The sequence below is a fragment of the Aricia agestis genome, chromosome 8 (genome assembly GCF_905147365.1).
Source record: "Aricia agestis chromosome 8, ilAriAges1.1, whole genome shotgun sequence".
NCBI classification, from domain to species: domain Eukaryota; kingdom Metazoa; phylum Arthropoda; class Insecta; order Lepidoptera; family Lycaenidae; genus Aricia; species Aricia agestis.
This window is the reverse complement of record NC_056413.1, coordinates 10,238,621-10,264,609: the sequence shown is the minus strand read 5'-3', so window position 1 is coordinate 10,264,609 and position 25,989 is coordinate 10,238,621. Positions and strand designations below refer to the sequence as shown.

Here is a 25,989-nt window from a genome sequence, read left to right as displayed (position 1 = left end):
TGGAGCGATGGCGAAAAGTTGCAGGTGGTATGATTCCGAACAAATTCTTAGAGCACTCCCCGTGATACAACCGATAGAGGATGTAGAGTGAAGCCACTTGTGATTTAGTTTATTCTTAAAATATATTATAATTTATATTTGACATACTTTTTTAGGGTTCCGTACCCAAAGGGTAAAAACGGGACACAATTACTGAGACTTCGATGTCTGTCCGTCTGTCTGTCTCCAGGCTCTTACTCAAGAACCGCTATAAATAAATAAATAAATAAATAAATAAATAAAATTTATTTTCAGACAAAGAAGCCCATATTATAAATAATTTTTGATAATAAAATAATTATGAACTAAACAAATAATCACAATGCAGCTCATCAGCTCATCTTGCTACCCTGACATGTAGTTCAGTGAGTCTGCGAAGGAGTGGAGAGTCAATTCGCTCCGCTATCATCTTCAGGACCCCATTCCGGCTCTCCCGAACTCTATGCACCACTGACGCTACCTTTTTCCGCATAATCGCATAGAAATCGTCGACTCCTGCATCGGCAAACATCCCGGATGCACTGCAGTATCGAGGGAATGATTGTGTATATCTGATGCCACTGTAACAACAGATACTAAAAACTATATAAAATTAAGATTCAAGGGAGGCTCCCATACAAAAAACGTGATTTTTTGCCCTTTTTGGCTCCTACTCTATAATGGCTATATTACGTAGACACATGATTTTTTTACGAAATCCTCAATTATGTGTGTACTTTAATATTTAATCGCAAAATTAAAATAAAATAAATCCCACACAAAAAACAATATTTCCCTACTTTCGCTCTATAACGGTACCCTTTGTGCGCGAGTCCGACTCGCACTTGGCCGATTTTTTTTCTATTTAATTGTACATTATTGTCTATCAACATCGCTTTCACGAAAAAAATCACAAAAACAAAGGAAATAACTAGTTGATTCGAAGTAGATACCATACTTGTATCTCAGATTTATTTTTTCAAATTATCGGTTTCGGTTATGGTTTAGAAAAAAATGAATTACATATTTTCAATCTACTATTTATGCTCTACTTTGCTGTACATAAATTATTTTAATCGACTATGGGTTTTTTTTGGGCATTGTCCTTTATGCTTATAAAACCCATTGAAGTTTGATTGGTATTATATTTAATTAAGCCTAAGTTAATGGCCCGCTATAAAGGTCGGAATCCACCGTTTGACCCCACTGTAAAAAAGGTTGAGCAGCCTTGATTTCAACTTTTATTTACAGGCTTATTATTTGGTTCTATTTATGAACATTATTGAAATGTTGAGCACTTTGTGTGTTTAAAAAATATAAATGCATCAAGGTTTTAAAATTTAATTAAATACAGTTTATACATTACCCTACTTCTTAGGCGGTTTCTTAGATTTTTTACCTATAGGTAATTTCCAATAATTTCTACTAAACTCTTTACTCCCTTTAGCTTCAATATTGGACGGTCCTCTGGAGTTTATGCCACTAACGGAGGGTCGATTGTAATAATCAATATCTTGTGAATCACTTTGGTCAGGTAGATCAGGTATAAGCGTAGGGTTTTCAAGAAATCTCAAGTGTTTTTCTATTGATTCAATAGGATTAATTTCAGCAGGTTTGGTTCGTTTGTTTGTCTTAGGTTGTCTTTTTTGTTCTGGCAATTTGTCTTTTCGCTCGTAAACAGTATTTTCTAATTCTTCTTCAGTGATACTTTGCAATACTTCTGGTGAAATACTTGCTAAATTATTTTCTGATCCTAGGCTCCTACGTAAAGTTTTAGCTCTTTCGTTAACATATTTCATAAAATCTGATTCTTTGCTTGCTTTAACGTTGTCATTATGACCTTCGTCTACTGTATCGTAAAAAATAATATTTTTCATTTCCAGACTACTTTCTGTTTGTATTATTTCATCTTTCTGTGGCATTATTTTCTTTAATTCTTTCTCCGTAAGTTCTATTTGTTCAATAACTTTAGAGTTTCGTATCGTTTTGTCTGATACTTTCTTTATTTTATTGCAGCTATACATGCAACACCACCAATTTCTTAGTAGCCTTTTGCATACGTTTTCATCCTTAATATTTTCCAAATCAGGACTAGTAAGGTCTACGAAAGAGAATTGTCCAGAAAGTGAGGGGTCCGGTTCCACATCTATATCATTAGGTGATCGCATTACTGTGTGCAGAAGAAGCCTGAAATAATTAAAATGTTAAATTAAGGACGCTATCACAAAAATTATTACAAAAATTAGCAGGTCAGTACGAATATCGACGTTAAGGACATTAAAATATTATTCAATATCAGCGCGCCTTGTACAGTGGCGGTTACGACGCTCGCCGCGTTCTTGATAGGGCGAAAATGTATGAAGAAATTTGAGAGCGTTTCTTATTTTTCTTATAAGTGGAAATGTTATTTATTTTTATATAAAATAATTAGCTATTCGTACAGGGGACTAATTAAACAACAATTTTATTGTATATTTATTTTCCTTACTTCAGTGTATTTAGCTATAATGGTACCTAATCAAACCCCATTTTTTGTGATTATTGTGATGGTTAAAACGTATTCCACCAAAACATTAAATATAAAAAGGAGCCAAGCAAAATATTGCATAGCCATGCAATATATCTATCGTAAAAAGTTTTCAGATCACATTCAAGCCAAGCCTTCAACTTATTATGTAATTTAAATCAACACTAGTTATTTGAACGAGCTTTGCTCGGTATTCGATAAAACACGTATAAAATGACATTTTCTAAAAATGATTCCTAGCTAGATCGATTTATCGCCCCCGAAACCCGCTATATACTAAATTTCATGAAAATCGTTGGAGCCCATTCCGAGATTCCAATTATATATATATACAAGAATTGCTCGTTTAAAGATATAAGATTCAGTGAATTTATCAATAGTTTTCTTTATTTTATAATTATTACTATAATAATTATAAAATAAAGAAAACTATTGATATCCTCGATAACCTCAATAGCTAGATATTTTAATTTTTTACAAATTATGTACTTTTGTTGTCGCTATAAAAGCTAATAGTCTTGTAAGTTGGACTATAAGATTGAAGCAAAGAGCACTAGAGAAATAATCAGCGACTGATTGGATTTATTGGGTACCATATGCGTCGTTACATACTAACAAAAAAAAACCACAGCCGAACATACAACCTCCTCGTTTTTTGGAAGTCGGTTAAAATACTTTACGCTTGCCGTTTGTGTAAATATTAGTTCATATTTACACAAACGGCAAGCGTAAAGTGTTTTTAACCGACTTCCAAATATGAAGTTTTATATATGTTTATCTTGTGCTCATTGCCAAGCCACTATAATAATTATAAAATAAAGAAAACTATTGATAAATTCACTGAATCTTATATCCATAATGGTAAAAGTAAGGTTTTTGAAAATTTCAGAAAATACTTAATTGTATTTCAACTTTAATAATAAGTAATAAAAAGTACAATTTGTGATTTACTGCTCCCATACAAATTTACGGTACGGAACCCTATGTACGCCAGTCCGACTCGCACTTGGCCAGTTTCATAATTTTTCCTTTCATTGTGGATAACGACCTACCTTGTTGCCAAATTTCAAGGTTCTAAGTCTGCTAGAAGTACCTTAGAATTTTGATGATCTGTCAGTCAGTGAGTGACAAAATGTAGTAACTTTGATCATCCGTAACTATTAAACTATTTATTGAAATGTTATGTAATTTGGAGGCTAAGCACTAGCTTAAAACTATTTAAATTTAAAACTATTTAATACTTGCTCCTAGTCACTGAAATTCTAAATCCTTAGCTTTGTTAACATCGAAGATAAAGGGGGTGTGAAAAAGCCGCGAACCGCTTCGAGAAAAGTATGCTACGGCCGTGCCTTTGCTAAAAAGGTTGGCTGGAGCACTGCCGTGCTCCCAGATTTATGTGAAAATTTTGTATGCGGCTATAATATTTTTATAGTATAGACGTGGAGATGAATATATTATATTTCATTTAAAACCAAAATATCCTTGCAGTGTGACTCCTAATTCTTAAAAATAGTACCTGAAAATCGCTGATATTTGTGAAAAAATGTGATAGCGTCCTTAATAATTATAAGCAAATAATTCTTCACATTAGAATAATAATAATATGTCGCTGGCGGTATTTACGGAGACTTTCAAGAAGCGTTCGGAAAATTTGCGTCTTCTCTGATGCTGCGGGTATATGGAAATGGTTGAAACACGGAACGTGTTACAACGACGGCAGCCGTCGCAAGACAATTATCCTTTAGGATAATTGTCAAAGCTTTTGCCATGTTAGCGCGCAACGCAAAGTGGAGATGAATATATTATATTTCATTTAAAACCAAAATATCCTTGCAGTGTGACTCCTAATTCTTAAAAATAGTACCTGAAAATCGCTGATATTTGTGAAAAAATGTGATAGCGTCCTTAATAATTATAAGCAAATAATTCTTCACATTAGAATAATAATAATATGTCGCTGGCGGTATTTACGAAGACTTTCAAGAAGCGTTCGGAAAATTTGCGTCTTCTCTGATGCTGCGGGTATATGGAAATGGTTGAAACACGGAACGTGTTACAACGACGGCAGCCGTCGCAAGACAATTATCCTTTAGGATAATTGTCAAAGCTTTTGCCATGTTGCGCGCTAACATGGCAAAAGCTTTAGCTTTTGCCATGTTAACGCGCGTCGGATGTGTGGATAATATCTCAAAGATCTCACGTGTTTTCAGACTGGTCGGTGTAGACGAAGAAGGCTTGCGCGACGTTGGGCACGCAGCGCGTCACCCAGTGGTACAGCGTGTAGGCGGCCGCGACCACCAGCACCAGGCAGGCCAACGCCGCCGCCAACACGCTCATCGCACCCCGCCCGCTCCTCAGCCCGCAATGCACGCGGTCCTCGTCGTTTGTCGCTGAATATACGTTGGAGTTATCAGACTATGTATCGAGGCCTGGGCGACGTTGGGCACGCAGCGTGACACCCAGTGATACAGTGAGTAGGCGGCCGCGACCACCAGCACCAGGCAGGCCAGCGCCGCCGCCAACACGCTCATCGCACCCCGCCCGCTCCTCAGCGCGCACGTCACGCGGTCCTCGTCGTTTGTTGCTGAATATACGTAGGAGTTGTACGTACTGTGTATAATTTAATATGTATTCTCATCCTTACTAATAGCATACTTAAAATCACTGAGTAAAAGATGAGAATTCTTTAAGGGCAAAGAAAAATGTACGGTTCTCGCATGATAAATCTGCGCATGCGGGCAACATTTAGTTTCGAATATTTACTTTATTTATACTATGAGCTTCATATAGGCAGAGCGTACTTAGGTTACTTGGTCGGCCTATGTCAAGTGTTGGTCGTGACTTGTGATTATCTGGATGGATGGCTGGATTAATCAAACCGACACAATTACGTAGGTTTGTGATATGTCGGCTGGACTTAACTCTGCTCGGCTCGAGTTACTAAGTCCGCTATCTGCTATATATTAACCTGGCCAACTTGTGGAGGTGCTGGTGAAGTAATTTGAATGTACTATCGAAGAAATTCATTCATAGGCAGTTGGCGGATCTACGTCATTTGGTCAGGTTATGTCAACTTAATATGAGTCGTATTCCGTCGGCTGGGTTTGACAGAACGCGACCAAATTACGCAGGACTGTAATCTGCCTATAGCAGGCCATACACGCAAGGGTGTACCTGACAGGTTTGCCTAAACAAGTCAACTGTTTAGGTAAACCGGAGCGCGTATGTTACAGAATTGTGCGGTTTGCCTCAACTTTGCCTGACAGGCGTAACTGCACAGACAAATCTGTCAGATACACCATTGTGTTAATGGCCTGCTTTAGAATCTACTGACAGTACGTACAGTTCGAGCCGCAGTTGGGCACGGAGTCGCAGGCGAGGGTGCGGCTGATGCAAACGCGCGTGTCGTTGATCCGACACTCCGTCTGCTCCCCCAGGCACTGCTCCTCGGGCTTGAACAGCGGAAGACCTGGAGTCACTATCAACCTCAAGTGGTCCAGCTGTAAACAGAAAAGTGCTTATATTGATACAGTGGTTGGCAAAAAAGTGTACTGCACTAGCACTGCAATGTAAACATACAGCTGTATGTAAGTTACATGTTTTAATCCAATACGGTACAATGCATCAGCAGTTGTTGTTTAATGTTTATTCATATATTTGTTGGCGATCTAAAAACTTAGAGTTTGACCATAATAGTTTCAAAATTTCTGGGTATGCGAATAAGAAATCGATTTAAATTCAAATTGTGAAAATATTCCAAAAACTTGGACATTGACCAACATGGTCTCCAAATTTTTTGAAAAATAAATATTGTTCTACTTTGTATTTTTCCTTTTTTTTTAAATAAATTATGAAAATAATTTTAACAGCTTTTGACGAATTTTTCTAGACTAGTACAACGTTGTAAACAACGTTGTATTAGTCAAAAGATCTACGCTACGGCCTACGACGTTGAAACGATATCGGCGTAGCGTAGATCTTCGTAGCAGCGTAGGCGTCTTCGTAGACGACGCGACGTAGCGTCTTCGTAGACAACGTAGCGTTTCTCTATATTTTATATTATATTCTATGGTAGTATTTTTGCTGCAGCTTAGTTACTAATGGCCAAAATATATTAATTTCCGAAACAACTACGCGATGAAGTATAAATTAAGATTAATTTAAAGTAATTAATGATTGAGTGTTGAATGTCGCTCAAATATTAAATTAAACTCAAATGCCTGAGTGGTTTAGAGTTTACACACAAAATACAAGGTCTATGTAAAAAATTTAAATATCACTGGCTTTATTTTGGCAAACTATAACTACAATTGAATATTTAGAAACAAATACACTTACTGTAAAATTATTAACTGCAACTATAATTCCCGACGTGTTCAGTACCTTCACCCACTCGGTTTTCCCCTGGTGTCGCAGGTCGCAAATATTTACTATCAGTTCTCCTTTATTGCTCGTCAAATTCTGCATCAACTTTCTGCCTGTCACCTAAAAACCCAACAACATAAATAATTTATTAATTATAAGTTTAATTATTATAAAATTTAAAGCAAAATCTTACATGTGTCTTATTGCCTGTTAAAAATCCCGTAGATACTTTGATTATTACCTGTGTAATAATAAACTACTTCTATACCCATCAAATTTCATTTCTTGAAAGATACCACCGAAGAAATTGATTCATAGGCAGTCGACGGACCTACGTCGTATTTGGTCGGTTTATGTCAATCATAAAGTTAATATACCTAGCAGAATAGAGAAATAAAAGCCTGAGCAAGAGAGATGTCACTATCAGTAACACTGCGTGGTAAAAAGAGACGTGTGATACATGACAGCAGCACTCTTTTTTTGACGTCCAGTCGGCACGTGCCGCACGTTGACAATTTAATCTCATAGAATGCTTGTGTAAGTGTATACGTACACATATTTTTCTCACAGATGAAACCAATTTCGGTTTCGTTTGACAGCTCGAGATTGTTGCTCTATTCCGCTAGGTATATTAACTTTATGTTCTATACCCATCAAATTTTGATTAATAGCTTTTAGCCTTTCTTGAAAGGTACTACCGAAGAAATTGATTCATTGGCAGTCGACGGACCTACGTCGCATTTGGTCGGTTTTCGTCAATTCAATGTTGGTTACAAACTGTGGGCTGGGCTTGACAAAACCCGACCAAAATACGTAGGTCCGCTATTTGTCTATGAATCAACTTCTCTGATAGTATAAATTGAACTATCACATTCATAAAATTAGTGACAATAATTATATTGTTTTTACCATGTCATCGTCAGTCATCTCGAAGTTATCCAGCATGCGCATGTTGTAGTTCATCATCATGAAAATGCTGTTGAGTTGTATATTGTCGACGTAGTCCACGATACTGGCGTCCAGGTGGCGCGGCTCCGCTAACTCGATGTTTATCGGTCTGAATGACTTCTTACTTCTGTTAATTTAGCCAACATAAATATATAAATAAGTATAATTAATCAATACAATAAACAACCATTCTACACATTCTCTATTCAGCAGGTAAGATTTAAAGAGTTTTTCTGGGGCCTAAAAATTTTAGAGCCGAACTAGCTGTTTGTGAATTGTGATATTGTGTTTGAAAATGAGTGAGGGTCATTATTATTAGCACTAGCCGGATCTACGTGGAGATTTAGCGATAAAATAATATTTAAACTTACCTTTTGCCATAATTTTTCGGCAAGTGAGCTCCATGATGCCTATCTGGAAGTTGTGTGGAGCTTAGCCAGCTGGCCAGCGCCGGAGCCACCTTCACAATGTTCTCCCACGACTCACGATTCACCAACTTACCTGTGACGGGGCTAGAAACAAAGCTACTCTTATGTTCTTTATAAGAAACTTCTTCTCTAAATACTTAGCTCTACCATACTAACTTCCGTATTCAGAGATGAATATTATTTACTTTACTGCAATTAAATTAAGATTTTATTATCATTACATATAATAAATTATCTGTCAAACTATCCATTAAATTGAAATTTAATCATCATTAAATGTCTCTGAGTGCGGTAGTAATACAAAGATGTTGCGCGAATTCGTTTATCGTGTCGGTATTACATATTTTTCCGCAATTTCTCCGCTATCCTATGTAATTTTTAGTGTTTCCGATTTCTACATACCAATTTTTATCAAAATTTGTTCTGTGGCTACAACACGAACAGATAAGAGACAAATACTTACACTTTCACGTTTTAATAATAATTTTGTATGAACATAAAAATTACTAACTTACGCGTTGTTGTTTGTGTCCATGCAGTTTTAGCTTTTGCAATGCTCGTTCCTTTATTTGTTCCGTTTGTTACGAAAACCCCTTTCTTGTTTTCCTCGGAATTTTCACCTACAATTTTGTGAGTATTTTGTGAGTTCTGATACTCTACAGAAATAAGTTTAGAGGTTTTAGGAACCGAAACCTTATGAGATCAGAGCACTATAACTGATATTGTCTTGTCGATAAAAGCTAATATGCTCTGAACATCTGGTACCCTGTCTTACCCCACCAATCTCTATAATACAATTACCTGCAGTCGAAAGAACCATCAGAGAAACACTGTTTACTGAATCTGATTTTAAAGGCGTATTTTTCTCAGTGTCTGTTTTAGTTTTCTTCACGTTGTCTATAGAGTTATTCATTTTCCATGGATTATTTGTAGTTATCCTCCACTTAGAATGATTTTCTCGCAATACCTTAAGAGTATGGTACATTTTATTCGTAGTCCTAGGCTTAAAATGTCTGAAAGTGTTATGTAATTTTTAAAATAAATACTATTCTCAGTTTACTATAGTAACAGAATATTATGAAAGAAATACATTGCTAGAAAGTAGAGCAAGTTTTTAATGTAAAAATGTTACCTATTATAATAATGATTATTACTTGTACTTCTCATTAAATTATTGTATTTATTTTTTTTGAAATGTTTCCATCTGTTAGCCACCCATTTACTTTTTTTTGTCAATACTTTCGTGCGTTCAGTAGTAAATAAAAGCCTTGAAATAAAAATATTATGTGCTTATTATAAAAATAAATTAAGCAGCTTAATTAAATTCATAATATATACAACGTAAGATCTTCGCAAAATCATTAACTATGTCGTGGTAATTATTAGATTTATACGTGGGAGAGCCATGCTTCGGCACGAATGGAGAAATACCACGTTCTCAAAGAAAACCGGCGTGAAACAGCGCTTGCGCTGTGTTTCGCCGAGTGAGTGAGTTTACCGGAGGCCCAATCCCCTACCCTATTCCCTTCCCTACCCTCCCCTATTCCCTATTCCCCTGTTCCCTAAACTCTCCTATTACCCTATTCCCTCTTAAAAGGCTGGCAACGCACCTGCAGCTCTTCTGATGCTGCGAGTGTCCATGGGCGACGGAAGTTGCTTTCCATCAGGTGACCCGTTTGCTCGTTTGCCCCCTTATTTCATAAAAAAAAGATGTTATAAATTACTTATTATTTACCTAAAGTTCAATAACATTGCAGCTTCTAAAGGCCTCATACTTGTACACGATAACTTGTATTACTATACAAAAGATTAAATAAGAATTTGACAAAGAATATTAGAATCTATGTAATTACACACCTTGGATCCATGGTAATACTGTCTTGTCTCGTATTATAATTGACGAGTTGGAAGAAAGGATCCCCATCGCTAGTGTTAAAATGCATGAGTCGTCCTGTCTGCGTGTTTGGAGAAAACTTCACTAGCGGTACGAGAGAGGTAACATAGTCTTCACCTTTTCTGAAATATTTCCGTGGAATTATATTTTAGAAAACATATTGCATACTGTTTAGACTAGAGATGACTCTTTAAAAGTCTGACTGTGTTTGATTTGAGTTAGTTAGTCCGCGTTTGATGTTAGGTCCGATTTGTATTTAATATCTTAGTGTTTACGAGAGTATTTTAGTACAACTTGAAAGGCAAGTCTGCATTTCTTACAGTGGAGTATCATTTCGACGCCACGAACGCGCAACGACATCGCTAAATACGTGCTATTCTACGCAAAATACTAGAAAAGGTGGCCATACACGGGACAACTATCGTAACGATTTGCGCCTCGATGTTAAAATCGGACGAAAAATTTTACGTGTGCAGCAGTATTGCAAGCGATTTTATGGTCAAAATATCGATCGGACGATTTCCTTCACGATCGATCGAAACGACAAATTGTCCCGTGTATGGGCACCTTTATAGAACAAACAGAATACGATAAAAAGCGATTATATTTTGATTGAACTTGAAATTCAAGTAGAACTTTACGTAGCAAGTAGCGTTAACATGTTTCAACTAAAGTACTATAAAAATAAAAAGTATATAATATAATAACCCATAGAAAAATTCTTAAAGTAGAAGATAATCACCCTCTGACGCACCGGATACATATTGCACTATCCTAAAACACTTTGCTAAATACTAAGATAATGTAAATCTGGCATTAAACTTTGTATTGTTACCAGCAGGTATTAGTATTACTAATACTTCCCTGTTTGTCTGTTTGTTCTTCTATCTATCCAAGCCCTACCTATATTCTCTAGAACCGCGATAGAAAGACATTTATTTTTACAAAAGATGTATTTCTATTGCCGTCAATATTACGGAAATGTTCGCGCACAAACACGACTCGCACTTTACCGTATTAATTTATCCCGTATATTATAATAGACATACATACTTGGGTGTGACGTCATCGTCGTCCAGCAAGTCCTGAACGTGTTGTATGGGCCGGTCCACTAATTGGAAGTTTCCGGAGATGTTCATCAAAGGTATTTCTTTTGTGACTACAAAATCATCCGCCCAAGTTGGTATTTTCTCTGTATCATATATTTCCGTATTATTTTCTTCTTCCTCTTCCTGCACTGAACTGAAAATTCGCCTAGTTTCATTTTTTACTTTTAATGTCTACGTTGCACAACTTCTAACTTAAAAATCATTTAAAAAATATATAGATGCATTATTATTATTATTATTAATATTATTATCAGCCTACAGTGTCCCACTGCTGGGCAAAGCCTCCCCTCTCTCTTTCCAAAGTTCACGATCCTGTGAAGTTGTTGGCCACTCTTTATCAAACGCATCTAGTTCGTCGCGCCACCTTTTCTTGGGTCGGCCTCTTTTACGCCGACCATTCGGTAGCCACTCCGAAACTAGACGCGCCCACCTGTCCGGGTGCATACGGGAGACGTGCTCTGCCCAGCTCCACTTAAGGCTAGCTGCCTTTCTGCCTACGTCAACGAGCTTCGTTTGGGAACGCAGGGTGGTATTCCGGACGCGGTCTTTTGATGCATATGCATAATAATAATAATTATTGACAAATGGGTTAAACTATCCTTTGTTTTTCCGTAACTTAGAGTATCCCCAGGGGGATACGACCACTAATTCGATTTTGATAAAATATCTATATATCTATATCTATACTTATAATAAAATCGTAGAGGTAAAATTTTTGTACATTGAAAATAAACTTGAAAAAAAACGAGTCAGGGGCATGTTAGAAGAGTAATACGAGTAGAACACATTTTAACTGTTTTTGACATTTTTGTTTCTCTGTCTGTTTGTACAGGCTAATCTCTGAATCCGCTGAACCGATTTTAATGAACTTGGGCATGATGATACCTTACATCCCTGGTCAACATCTTAGATACTTTTTTTAACCGACTTTCAAAAAAGGAGGAGTTAATGTTTACTTTGCTGTTTGTGGTCAGATTTTCAAAATTAGTTTTTTGTTGTAAGTATAGATTGCAAGAATTTGATACCATGTTTACAATAAAATCGGCCAAGTGCGAGTCGGACTCGCGCACGAAGGGTTCCGTACCGCTATAGAGAAAAAATAGGCCAAAAGTTGTGTTTTTGTATGGGAGCCCCCCTTAAACTTTAATTATATTCTAATTATATTATTAGTTGTTAAAGTACACATATAATTAAGGATTCTGTGAAAATTTCAACTGCCTGCCTGTAGTCATTACTGATATCGAGCAAAAAAGGCCAAAAAAATCATGTTTGTTTTATGGGAGCCCTCCTTAAATATTGATTTTATTTTGTTTTCAGTATTTGTTGTTATAGCGGCAACAGATATACACAATCTGTAAAAATTTCAGAACCCTAGCTATAAAGGTTCTTGAGATACAGCCTGGAGAAGACAGACGGACAGACAACGAAGTCTTAGTAATAGGGTCCCATTTTTACCCTTTGGGTACGGAACCCTAAAAACGGTAACTTGATAAGTAATGGAATTGAAGGAACTCCTCGAAATTTACAACGACAACCAAAGTAATTACCGATTCTAGCAAAGGTCGATCTTTAAAACTTTTCCTAATCGTTACCGGCCATGGAAATTTTAAAGTCAAACTTTACGGATCTAAGTTACTAGCATCGTTCGAGCACATAGAAATATATATTTTTTTTATTTTTTTTTAATGAAATAAGGGGGCAAACGAGCAAACGGGTCACCTGATGGAAAGCAACTTCCGTCGCCCATGGACACTCGCAGCATCAGAAGAGCTGCAAGTGCGTTGCCGACCTTTTAAGAGGGAATAGAGTAATAGGGAAGGGAATAGTTGAGGGTAGGGAAGGGAATAGGGTAGGGGTTAGGGGATTGGGCCTCCGGTAAACTCACTCACTCGGCGAAACACAGCGCAAGCGCTGTTTCACGCCGGTTTTCTGTGAGAACGTGGTATTTATCCGGTCGAGCCGGCCCATTCGTGCCGAAGCATGGCTCTCCCACGTATAAATGGTAGAATATGTACGACCGAAGGCAGTATGTTTGAATAAACCTCTCATCATGTTCTCTGGGAGAGTTTTTTCTGCCAAGACGAAATAACTACAATGCTAGACAACATACAGTGTAAATCTGATGTCGCATACTACGGTGATATCGTGGACAGCGCTATAGGAACCATAGGAACTTAATCGGTGCCTTCAAGCGTTTTTTGTCATTATTGGCAACAGTCTAACACAACAAATTCCAATTTGTTTACCTTCGAAGAAAGGATTTTTCAAGACGATAAGTATCTGAGGTGAATTAAATTAAACATGTCGTGTGTAATATAGATCCAAATAAAAGAGTCGTAGATGGGTGTTAAATTTTCTAAATCTCGATTTTAATAACATACATTCACGCGGACGAAATTGCGGGCAACAGCTAGTACTTTATAAAAATCAAATTAAATAAAAGGTGGCAACCCTATAATATGTAAACATGAACTTTTCTTGCGAATAAAATTAGATTTTATCTACAAGATTCTTGCAACAAGACATACAAAGTTATGTGCGTAGTGCGTAGTTTACAACTTTAATCAACTTATCTTAAAATAACTCCGTTGGGCCAAAGTTCGTTTATCGCGCGGGAACCGTACATTTTCCGGGATGAAAAGTATCCTATGTCCTTTCTCGTGACTCAAACTATCTCTATGCCCAACAAAATCGGTTCACCGGTTTGGGCATAGAGGTAACAGACATGAGACAGATACACTTTCGCATTTATAATATTAGTATTATAGATAATATAATAAATATCTATGTATGGACTCTTCACACCACGTCAGTCTGGCCCCGTGCTAAGTACCTGAAGGACTTGTGTTACAGGTACCAGACAACGGAAATATATTTAATACCTTTAGTAATACATATATATTATATAGGATTTTTATTATATCATACACATATTTAATACATATCCAGACCCGGGAACAATGAAATTTTTTGTTCCGTCGGCGGGATTCGAACCCGCGATCCCCGGCTTGATCTGCCACATACTCAACCAATGAGCCACAGAGGTCGTCAATAATAGCCGTTGCTAATTTACCTAGTGGCAGTTTGCGTGGTGGTTTTAATCGTATAAGCCCTCGTGTGATTGGTCTTGCGCCTAGTCATGAGATGTTCAGGCAGCGACCCCCAGTAGCCGCCGTAAGCCGGCACCACGTGGTACACGGCCATCGGTTCTCGGTTCGTTGCACACACTTCTCTCAAGTCCACCTCACTTACCACGTCAATCACTAACACTATGACGTATGGTGGTTCCGTCCTGAAATTGTATAAGTTTGCGATGAATCGGCGATCCCCGAAAGTCATTAGCTGCTTAGTTTTTCTATACTTACCTAATCGTTAAAGTTAATGTAGGTAAATAATAAATCTACTATACTGGGTGTAACAAAACTAAATGATAATACTTTAGGGTGTATATGAGACCCCTGTATATAGAGTTCACTGTAAAAGAGCAACGCTAAAAGAGTAACTTTTTCAAAACTTTTGTTAGGGCAAATTTATATCACTGAGGCGCTTTTCCATACAAATCACAAAAAAATATTTTTCAGCGCTGGTACTTTCATAGTAAGCTCTATTATCTATATAAGAAACACATATTATATACCCTACATTAGTACATTATTATCAGTATCACTTTGTTTTATTACACCTTGTATTTAATCATAATCAACTAAAAAGAAAATATGTACCTAGGGTACAGTTCGTAGGTTTAGTTCGTTTAATTATAACTACTTATTTATAACGGATTAAGTTAAGAACTCTCTCTTTCTTATGTCTTTGTCATTTAGATTTTAGATCTTTATTGACTAGATACTTTACAGGTCCACTTTAATTTTTCATAAACGATATAAGAACGAGAAAGATGACATAATATTTAGGTCATGTATATAAATAAGTCTATGATTTAGATAACCTATGATATGGTTAACTTTAACTGTCTACGTAACGGGGCCTTAGACTTAGGTATTTCAAATTATTGTTATATCTTTAAGTACCTTATAGTGACCATACAGCTATATGGCACATTCAGCTTCGAATAGTAAATTACATTTAAATGACTATCATCCAGTGATGATCCAAACAGCATGGACGGTGAGACTTTACGTTTACAGAACTCCGACATATCTTTATGGTTCGCATACGTATCGATACCTAAAATTAAAACAACTTTTTGCATTAAACCTAAAAAAATGAAAATTATCTTACACAACATGTTACCCATGCCATGGCCATAGGGATTTCATTTAAATAATAGTTAAAAAAAAAACTAAAAAAACACACTTTGAAAAAAAAATTGCATTATCATTGGCCCTTACTACCGCGTATGCTAAGTTTCGAATTAATTACCTAGGTACCTAGGTAAAAATCATACCCAAAGATTCCGTTACATACAGCCCAAGCTAATAAAAGCGTGTTAAAAAAGTTTCGTTATTTGAGTGGGTAAGAAAAATTTGGAGGGATATTCATTGTGGTGTCGCACCGTTTTTGGTCGAAGCCGATATTTTTTTATTTTTTATTTTATGAAATAAGGGGGCAAACGAGCAAACGGGTCACCTGATGGAAAGCAACTTCCGTCGCCTATGGACACTCGCAGCATCAGAAGAGCTGCAGGTGCGTTGCCGGCCTTTTAAGAGGGAATAGGGTTATAGGGGGGGTATGGATGGGAAGGGAAGGGAATAGGGGAGGGTGGGGAAGGGAATAGGGGAGGTTAGGGAAGGGAATAGGGGAGGGTGGGGAAGGGAATAGGGGAGGGTAGGGAAGAAGGGAAACACAGCGCAAGCGCTGTTTCACGCCGGTTTTCTGTGAGAACGTGGTATTTCTCCGGTCGAGCCGGCCCATTCGTGCTCTCCTACGTATATAAATCATTTTTATTAGTCGTTCATTTTCTTTTTGTTGAATTTCTGTTGAAAAAAAAAGAGCTTTTTGTTGACGCCCTTTTGTAAAAGAACCTTTCTATCAAGCCTGCAGAAAAGATTCTGCCTTGTGTTGCTTTAGAAGGGATTTCATTTTTATACAGTCTTTAAAAACAAAATAAACCCTATACCTAGGTACTACCCAGTATACTACCTGGTATTCTCAAAGCTGTAATTATCCTACTTCCTTAATATTTAGGATTAAAAAATGTTTAAAGGCAGCATTTAATAAAAGTAAGCAAAGAGCGTACAATATAAATCGTGATGATATGCCGTCAGCCGTCAGCCACATGGGGGTCGCGTGACCCGCACGCACATTATAGGGTAACCCCAACCGGGCATAAGCTTTTATTAAAACACTTATAATTACTACGTAAACAAATTACAATAGTTATCTGCAGGTATGTAATTCTATCTAAATTGTGATTTAACTTGATTAATTTTAAAATAAATACTTAATTTTTGCCACATAAGAGAAAAATGGTATTGATGACGAGAAACCTCTAAATCATTTTTAAAGACCTATCCATACAATGTGACCTCACAAGTCACACGTATGCGGATTTGCATATCTCTGGTTTTAACTCAGATATACTATCAAGATTTTAAGTATCTGTAATACGGGGACCCCGAATTTTTTTATTAATATACCTACCTACTTACTAAGTTTTAACCATAAAGTTAACTAGGTATATTAACTTTATGGTTTCAACAGTAGAATATACCTAGGTCTTATAGTTTATAGCACATTAAGACCAGCTTCTTCTCCTAGGGCTCCCTCACTATTATCCAATAGAATCGCTGCGCTGAGCGAGATAACGTAAATGAAGCGATTCTATTGGTTCTCAAAAACACGTTCCTCGCAACACATTCTGGTGGAAACGCAGCCTAACATTCCGCGTATCGTCATACGAATAAAAAAAATTCACTCGAATATACATACTTACATACATACAGAGCAAGCTAAATAAAAGCTTTTTAAAAAATACTATTCGTAGATCATAAGTCACACTCTTATGTTTTATTTCTAGTCTTTGAAAAACGTTATTTTTTCACCCTAAAAAAATTTGTTGCAGCCCGCGACAATAAGACCAACACATGTTTGTGGCCCGTATGAAAAAAAGGTTGAGGACTACTGATCTACCTGCTTTACATATAAATAGTTTTATTTTATTTTATAATAATTGTGGTTACTGGTTTTAGATAAAAATATCTATGGAAGCTTCACACCACGTCAGTCTGGCCCCGTGCTAAGTACCTGAAAGACTTGTGTTACGGGTACCAGACAACGGAAATATATAATTTAATACTTTTATACTATACATAATATATTTAAGACGCCTCCGTGGTCTAGTGGTACAGAGCGCGGCTCTTGACTCGGAGGTTGTGGGTTTGATTCCCGCGTTGGAAACATGTTATTTCCAAGTTTGGTTAGGACAATGCAGGCTGATCACCTGATTGTCTGACAACTAAGATAATCCATGTGTCGGATGGGCATGTAAAAAGTAGGTCCTGCGCCTGATCTCTCGCCGGTCGTGTCGGTTTTCCGTTTAAAGGAATAGAGAGTGCTCTTGTGTACTGCGCACACACTTGGGCACTATAACGTATATAAACTCCTGCGTAGCTAGCCTGGTTTCAATGAAACCGGCCATCGTCACCGAAACCGGTGTGGGAACTATTAATTAATTAAAATATATTTAAGATTTTTATTATAATATTATACACATATTTGATACACATCCATGATCCAGGAACTTTAAAACTTTTTGTTCCGTCGCGTCGGCGGGATTCGAACCCGCGACCCCCGGCTTGAGCTACCAACAGAGCCACAGATGTCGTTAGATAGGGATGGACTATGGAGGACCGACTTACGGCGCCCCTCTTGCCTTTCCAGTTTCCACTTTCCACGGCTCACCAGAGCGCCACGGCGCACAGTTTGGGAATCTCTTTTAGACTTTAGTCGCTATGTTATTTTAAAAAAAATTGTCACTTTGACACAGGCAAATCAGCTGATTGTCAAATGTCAACTGTCACTTTATTTCATATTTGTCAATTTTCATGTGTGTGCAATGGGTGTCGTAACTAAAAATACAATTTCTTCACTATAAATTGACTGAATTATTATAATTTTTGAGTGTCATATATATTCCTGAAATGGCTATTTCCGAGTATGTGGCGTCCTTGTCCCAAAACCCATATTTCGGTGCCGGTTTCGGCTTATTTAGCGTTGGAGCCGGTGCCGCGATCTTGCGAAAAGGTTTCCAGACCTCTGTGATGTTATTTCGAAGACACTGTATGATAACTCTTGAAGTTCCCTGCCGAGATAAATCCTACCAGTGGTTGTTGCAATGGATAACTCAGAAAGGCGCCAAACAAACCCAACATCTAAGTGTAGAAACCTCATTCCTGCAAAAAGATACTGGGCAAATTAAAACTAAATACGACTTTATACCTAGTGTAGGCCAACACTTCTTTAGGTATAACATATTACCAGTAACATAGTTTTATGGTTATTAAAAAATTATAAAAATATTATGTTTGTGATCCTATTTCAGGTATCGAGGTTCGTGGATCAAAGTAGATCGTACCAGAGAGCAACATACACTAGATCTACACATGGGTGTTCCATGGGAAACAGTCACCTTAACAGCCTTTGGTCGAAATAAACAACTCTATTATGATATTCTGGAAGATGGTGAATATTATCATTTTGCCATATTATTGTACTTATAATTTATTATACTTACCCATAAAATATTGATGCTGCTAAGCATTTGTGTATTATCCCACAAAAAAATTACGTATTGAGTTATGAATGTAGTCATGTTCTTCAAATCATTTAGAACATGACTGCATACATAACTTAACAAAAAAATGTTTGTTGGTTAGTACACAAATGCTTTACAGCGACCAAATGAACCTAACTAATAAATAAATGAATTCTCTTTATAACAAAGGATTTGCACAAAACACTATTACTATGATTAGTTTTAATACTAAGATTGTGTTTTTTAGCTAGAACTTTGGCCTTAAAGCAGCATGAAGGCATGACTGTTATGTACACAGCAATGGGTTCGGAATGGCGTCCTTTTGGACATCCGCGGAAAAGGAGGCCCTTACATAGTGTAGTTCTCCGAGCTGGTCTTGCTGAGAAGATATTAACTGATTGCTTAGATTTCATTGACAATCCTGGCTGGTATACAGATAGAGGAATACCATACAGAAGAGGTAAGACAGAGAGGAAACAGTTTTTAATAGAAATTTAATAGAAATTATTTAATAGAAAATATTATTTTTTAAAGTACAAAGAAACTTGTTCTAATAAGTCCATAGACTTATTTATAATATTCAACACACATCTGTTTGTCCAGTTTCTAAGATTTTTTTTACAGAAATTTATCTATTTAATAGCATTGCTGATTGGTTGATATTTTGTCATCAGAAGTAATGAACACATAAACTTCAGTCAAAAAACCACAAAGTAACAAATATTTTTTTAACTGGAGGTTATCAATTCGACCTGAATGTTTGTTATATTTACAGAATTGCCCAGTTTTCATATATTTTAGTCTATATCAGCGTCTGAACATAATATTATGTGCCAAATTTTACAAATGTATGTGTAGGTATGTATGTTTTTATGTCTGTGTTCGCATATCTCCGGAACTACAAGTCCGATTTAAGTTATTCTTTTTTTTTTGTTGTACTAGGTATTGTTCAACTTAGGGAATACTGCAAGTTTCATCAAAATCGGTTCAATAGTTTTTGAGATAGGAAATTTTAATTCTTACTTAATTACCTACATACAATTTTGAAGTTGGTTTTATCTTTTTAAAATACTATTATTATAACATCTATTCTTGTATTATTTCAGGCTATCTATTACATGGTCCACCAGGTTGTGGAAAATCCTCATACATCATGGCTTTAGCTGGCCAGCTGGAATATAATATTTGTGTGCTCAATTTGTCCGAACGAGGACTTACTGATGATAGGCTCAACCATTTGCTAAGGTAACATTTATATAAAATATTATCTTATGAATAATGAGTTTTAAAAATATACTACATTCAAAAGAAGATAGTTTATACATGCCACAAACCTTGAGCATATTCTATGGCAACAGTCTGTGTGAAAACATTAGAAAAGTCTTTCAATACAAAAGGGAAACAATAATAAATAAGTTAAATCTCTATACAGTAAAACAATGTTTTCAAAAGAGGGTAATCCTACTAATATTATAAAGGCGAAAGTTTGTTTGGATTTATGGATGTATGGATGTGTGGATGTATGGATGTTTGTTACTCTTTCACGCAAAAACTACTGAACTGATTTTAATGAAACTTTACAATAATATAGATTATACATTAGAAAAACACATAGGCTACAATTTGAACCGACTTTCAAAATGGGGGAGGTGTTATGTTCGTTTTATGTTAAACGATTACTCCGCCATTGTTAACCGATTTTCAAAATTTTTCTTTTGGTATATGGGGTATCATCGCAATTTGGCCTTATATTCACAAAAGTGGTGATCTGATGAAGGATCCATACTTATAGATCCTTCATCAGATCACCACTATAAATTTTGAGGAGTTCCATCGATTACTTAATTGATGGAACTCCTCAAAATTTATAGGGAACATGTGGTGACTTCGGTTTCGTGAGAAGTATTCTAAGCATATTATGCTACCAGCAAGTAAGATTTTGCACCGAGGTATACCTGGTATACCGTGGTTCGGAAGGTGCTGAGAGAACTCCTGATTCTTTATAAATACAAGTTTGGGAGTTTCGGCGTTGTTTTAAGAACGGAAAGCATATGCTACTATGCAAATTACATTCATCATCATCATCATCACTACCATATTATACCATGCATCGTCCCATGATTATGAGCCTATTATGACCCTGTTATTGGTAATTTTCGTAGGCTTTTAGTCCGAGACTCGAGTTTGTCAAGCGATAATTTAAAAAAATCTATACTTAATACTTATTATAAACCTGAAGATTATGTTTGCTTGAACGCGCTAATCTCGGGAACTACGGGTCCGAGATTTAAAAACTTATTTCAGTGTTAGATAGCTCATTTATCGCGTAAGGCTACAGGCTATATATTATCACGCTAAGACTAATACGACCGAAGAATCTCAGGAAAATGTGAGAAAAACGGGGGAAATATTAGAAAGGGTTTATCTCACGAACTACTGGAGCAATTTTTATGGAAATATTTGGCACAGATATAGAGTAGACCACGTATACACACGACACGAGTATAGATATTTTTTATGGGAAAATGTACGGTTTCTGTAAAATTCCTAATTTATGCGGGCGAAGCCGCGCGGGACATCTAGTTGATTATATATAGCAGTATGTCTTGTTTATTTTCCAGTGTAGCACCACAACAGTCTATAATACTGCTTGAGGACATAGACGCAGCCTTTGTGTCTCGAGAGGACACGGCCAAACAAAAAGCAGCCTACGAAGGTCTAAACAGAGTTACATTCAGTGGTCTTCTGAACTGCTTAGATGGTGTCGCCTCCACAGAAGCTCGGATCGTATTTATGACTACGAATTATTTAGAAAGGTATATTTTCCATTTACAACTACCTGCAGAATGCAAATTTGCGACTTGTAACAAAAACAAGAAGTCTAGGTTTGAGTTAATCAATCCTTCATTAAATATTTATTTCTTTACTTTGATTAAACGTAAGTCTTCTAAACTACTAATACTTTATTTTAGTCAAAGAATAATGAGGTAATTTAACTAGAACACAGCCACGGCCGACGAACGAAAAATAGTTGTATCTCTTTTTATTATTCACTAGATGACGCCCGCATCTCCGTTGCGCCATGTTGCGCCAAAATTAGTTTACCGCGCGGGATCCGTACAGTTTTCCGAGATAAATTCTATTTCAAAGCACACACCAAATTTCAGCAAAATCGTTTCAGCGATTTGGACGTGAAGAGGTAGAGTATGGATTTTAATGTCAACCATTATTAAACTTTCAGGTTGGATCCAGCATTAATAAGGCCGGGGCGTGTCGACATGAAAGAGTACGTCGGCTACTGCGACGAGCAACAAGTTGCGCTGATGTTCCTAAGATTCTACAAAGAAGCGGCGGAACATTCTAGAACATTCGCTAAGAAGTTTGTATATTTTATACCTAGCCGTCGTCGACAAATTGCGGCCCGCGGGCCGCATGCGGCTCGCGGCCGTTATTTGTGCGGCCAGCGATAAAGTAAATTATTTGCATGGTCAACTATAATATACTACACAATGGCTTAAAAAATATTGAACGATAAACGCAACCGGCCTATTTTGGCCGGTTATTATCGTTAATTTTTAGTTAGCAAATATGTCGTAATAACCTTACATCTAATGCAGTTGTTATTTATGGTGTGAAGCAATTCAGTCACAGGGGCGTCATTACACCTACCGAGTAGTGGCGAGACAGTGTTCTCGACCAGTAAAATTTGCCTAAAGTACTGTCTCGCCCATAAAGTTAATATACCTAGCGGAATAGAGAAACAAAGCCTGAGCAAGAGAGATGTCACTATCAGTAACACTGCGTGGTAAAAAGAGACGTGTGATACATGACAGCAGCACTCTTTTTTGACGTCCAGTCGGCACGTGCCGCACGTTGACAATTTAATCTCATAGAAATCATGCTTGTGTAAGTGTATACGTACACATATTTTTCACACAGATGAAAACTAATTCGGTTTCGTTTGACATTGCATTTAAAAATATAATATTAAAAGTACAGGCAGCCCGACACCTTCAAGCCACAATTCAAATTATTATTTAGGGTGGGTCGCACCAGAGGCGTAGTTAAAGTTATAGTCAAGGTTATGGTTATAGTTAAGGCTAACTTTGACCACTGAATTTGACAGATGACAGCTGGTCCGACAAGGCTTATGAACGTGGGCGGGGGCGCTGCTGGCAAAGGAGAGCTGTCAAAAATGGCGTTTTTTTAATATGATGACAGCGTTAGTTCCTTAAACGGTGGCTTCTGGAAATGTGAAAAAATTCACGGGAGTAGGAAATATGCTGAATTTAAAAGGAAAAAACGGCTAGGAAGACTTCATAAGTTATTGAGTAATAGTCGATAAACTAAAAAAAATATTCGGCGAAGTATAAAGGAACTTTTCGTTCAAATTCATTTGAAAGTAACTGAGATAATGTTGTTATAAGTGTAAAACACATTATAAATGTACATTCATTAACCATACAAAAATTAAAAAAACTAGCGGTACTACCGAACCCTATTATTTTATTATAGCCCTGTGATTATACATAATATTATGACAAGACTCAAGACCTGTCGCAAATAAAAAATTTCAAACCTTTCGGCTCTATAAAATATCTCCTGCGTTCCACTTGGGATTTACTACGTAATTGTTTCAGGGTAATGGAGCAGGGGAAGAACGTCAGCCCTGCGCAGATCCAGGGTTACTTCATGTTCCACAAACACTCCACACCAGAGGAGGTCCTCGCCAATGTTGAATCTATATGGACACTCGGTTGACCTGTGATATATTAGAGCTTTACGAACGAACGGCACTCTGCTCTTTCACGACTGCTGTTAATGGTTACTTTGTCTGCAGTTGGCCTTTGATTTGACTGCAGTTGACGTTTTCTTTGACTGCAGTTAATATTTGCCATGACTGCAGTTGGCTGCTGTTGACGTTTACTTTGACTGCAGTTGACGTTTGCTTCGACTACAGGTAAAAATTGCTTTGACTGCAGTCAACATTGACATCGACAAACGATAGCCGTTCGTTTAAAGAGCGCTTAGCTTAGAAAAATGTTTGTAAATATAATTGTCAAAATAGTACTTCAGCTTGTTTCAATGTCTTGTGTGAAAAAAGTTAACATGATTTGTGTATGTTGGAGTTTCAATTTTTTTAACCGACTTCCAAAAAGCGAGGAGGTTATATATTCGGCTGTGGATATATTTTTTTTTTGTATGTTCAACGACTGCTCCGCCGTTTGTGAACCGATTTTCGAAATTTTTGTTTTGTTGTATTAGGTTTCACTCCAATTTGGTACCATGTTCACAAAGTGGTGACCTGATGATGGGATCCATGAGTAATCGAGGGAACTCCTCGAAATTTATATGGAAACATGGTGATTTTGGTTTTATAAGAAGCATCCTAAGCATATGCTACCAAAACGCAAGATTTTGCAACGAGGTATATTATGGTTCCGATACTAAGAGAACTCCGGATTCCTTATAAATACAAGTTTGGGGGTTTAGGCACTGTTTTAAGAACTGAAAGCATATGCTACTATGCAAATATATATTCATCATCATCATCATCATCATCATCATCATCATCATCATCATCATCATCATCATCATCATCATCATCATCATCATCATCATCATCATCATCATCATCATCATCATCATCATCATTACCACGTCAGGGTCACCAATGTCACCAAAATTTAACATAACAAATTCAGCCTTAACTCCAGAGCGTAAGGCACACATTTGACATTACTTCTGAGAAGTAAGCTGCTTCGATAGTACAAGTAACATTAATTAAATAATTAATGTTACTTGTATCTCTTAATTAAATAATTATACACTTTCCTTGCACTTATTCCACTTTATTTTAAAAAATACACACCTGATGATGATTTTTTCGAAACCGGTCGTGTATTTAACAATTTTGTAATAAATATCTTAAAGTATATATAATAATAATACTATTTTGTTAGCAACGAATTGTTTTAACGACCAGCAGATGGCGTTATTAAGTAACACGAAATCAATGAGTGTTTGCTATACCGAGCAAAGCTCGGTCATCCAGGTACTATTTAATTAATAAGAGTGTTTCATTAATTATAATAATAATAATTAGTTACTTCACTATCAATCTATTTCAAGTTTACAAACTTGAAACAGATTGATTAGGAATTTAAGGATAATTAGTATTATAATAGGTCTTAAAATATATTTTTTATGCAAACAACTTCAGTTTACGATTACGGTTAGTTAAAGACAAAAAAAAACATCACTGCGAAAGTTAAACGGCTTCGCGTCATCGATAGCGCGATGCAGGTGCCCAACAGTGACATCTCTTGTCGATTAGAGTGCATTAACAAGTATATGAAACTGATCGTGCTAGCTATACCTCGATGTAGGCGACCAGCAGCGACATTTATTATTATCAAAAGAAAAAAATAGCAAAAAAAAATGTTTGTTGTATGAGAGCCCCCCCGAAATATCAAATTTATTTTGTTTTTAGTATTTATTGCTATAGCGGCAACAGAAATACATAATCGATGAAAATTTCAACTCTTTAGCTTCTACTGTTCTTGAGATACATCCTAGAGACAGATAGACAGACAAACGGATAGACGGACAGCGGACATATATCGCAGTCTCAGTAATAGGGCCCCCTTTTTACCCCTTGGGTACGGAAACTTAAAAATAAGGTGAAAGTTTATAATTTACTAGCTGTCCCGGCCAACGTTTTGCCGTATAAAGTATTTCGATTTTCGCCCAAAGTATGTCACCATGGCAACGTCCATCGCTATCCTGTCACACAAACAATGGTCGCCATCAGTCCCGAGTTGTAATAATTAACTCCCGGACGTAAAAAAAATAACTAACTATTATTTATTCAACAAATGCAATTATCAATATAAAAAGCAGATGTTGTCCGATTCTCAACAGTCAACCTTAGCCGATATGCTCGCTAAGATTCACGAAAATTGGTCGAGACGTTTCAGAGGAGT

At 36.7% G+C, this 25,989-nt stretch overlaps 2 protein-coding genes and 1 long non-coding RNA gene across 3 annotated transcripts; 1 reads left to right on the top strand and 2 right to left on the bottom strand.

The window, feature by feature from the left end:
• Nucleotides 1-1,385: 1,385 nt before the first annotated feature.
• On the bottom strand, nucleotides 1,386-15,517 carry LOC121729545. Its single transcript, XM_042118085.1, has 11 exons — nucleotides 15,318-15,517; nucleotides 14,363-14,581; nucleotides 11,234-11,422; nucleotides 10,144-10,302; nucleotides 9,441-9,553; nucleotides 8,230-8,359; nucleotides 7,820-7,985; nucleotides 6,884-7,030; nucleotides 5,889-6,045; nucleotides 4,746-4,935; nucleotides 1,386-2,205 (listed from the first exon to the last, which is right to left on the bottom strand). The coding sequence occupies exons 1-11, from the start codon at nucleotides 15,497-15,499 to the stop codon at nucleotides 1,386-1,388; spliced, it is 2,472 nt and encodes an 823-aa protein (XP_041974019.1). The 5' UTR covers nucleotides 15,500-15,517.
• Nucleotides 8,189-9,290, bottom strand: LOC121729884. Its single transcript, XR_006036025.1, has 3 exons — nucleotides 9,088-9,290; nucleotides 8,802-8,906; nucleotides 8,189-8,370 (listed from the first exon to the last, which is right to left on the bottom strand). It is a non-coding gene; the product is annotated as an uncharacterized LOC121729884 (long non-coding RNA).
• A 2,781-nt stretch (nucleotides 15,518-18,298) lies between the features above and the next one.
• LOC121729870 (mitochondrial chaperone BCS1) lies at nucleotides 18,299-24,073 on the top strand. Its single transcript, XM_042118536.1, has 7 exons — nucleotides 18,299-18,712; nucleotides 18,791-18,930; nucleotides 19,251-19,463; nucleotides 20,110-20,248; nucleotides 21,625-21,819; nucleotides 22,245-22,382; nucleotides 23,644-24,073. The coding sequence occupies exons 1-7, from the start codon at nucleotides 18,390-18,392 to the stop codon at nucleotides 23,762-23,764; spliced, it is 1,269 nt and encodes a 422-aa protein (XP_041974470.1). The 5' UTR covers nucleotides 18,299-18,389; the 3' UTR covers nucleotides 23,765-24,073.
• Nucleotides 24,074-25,989: the final 1,916 nt, after the last annotated feature.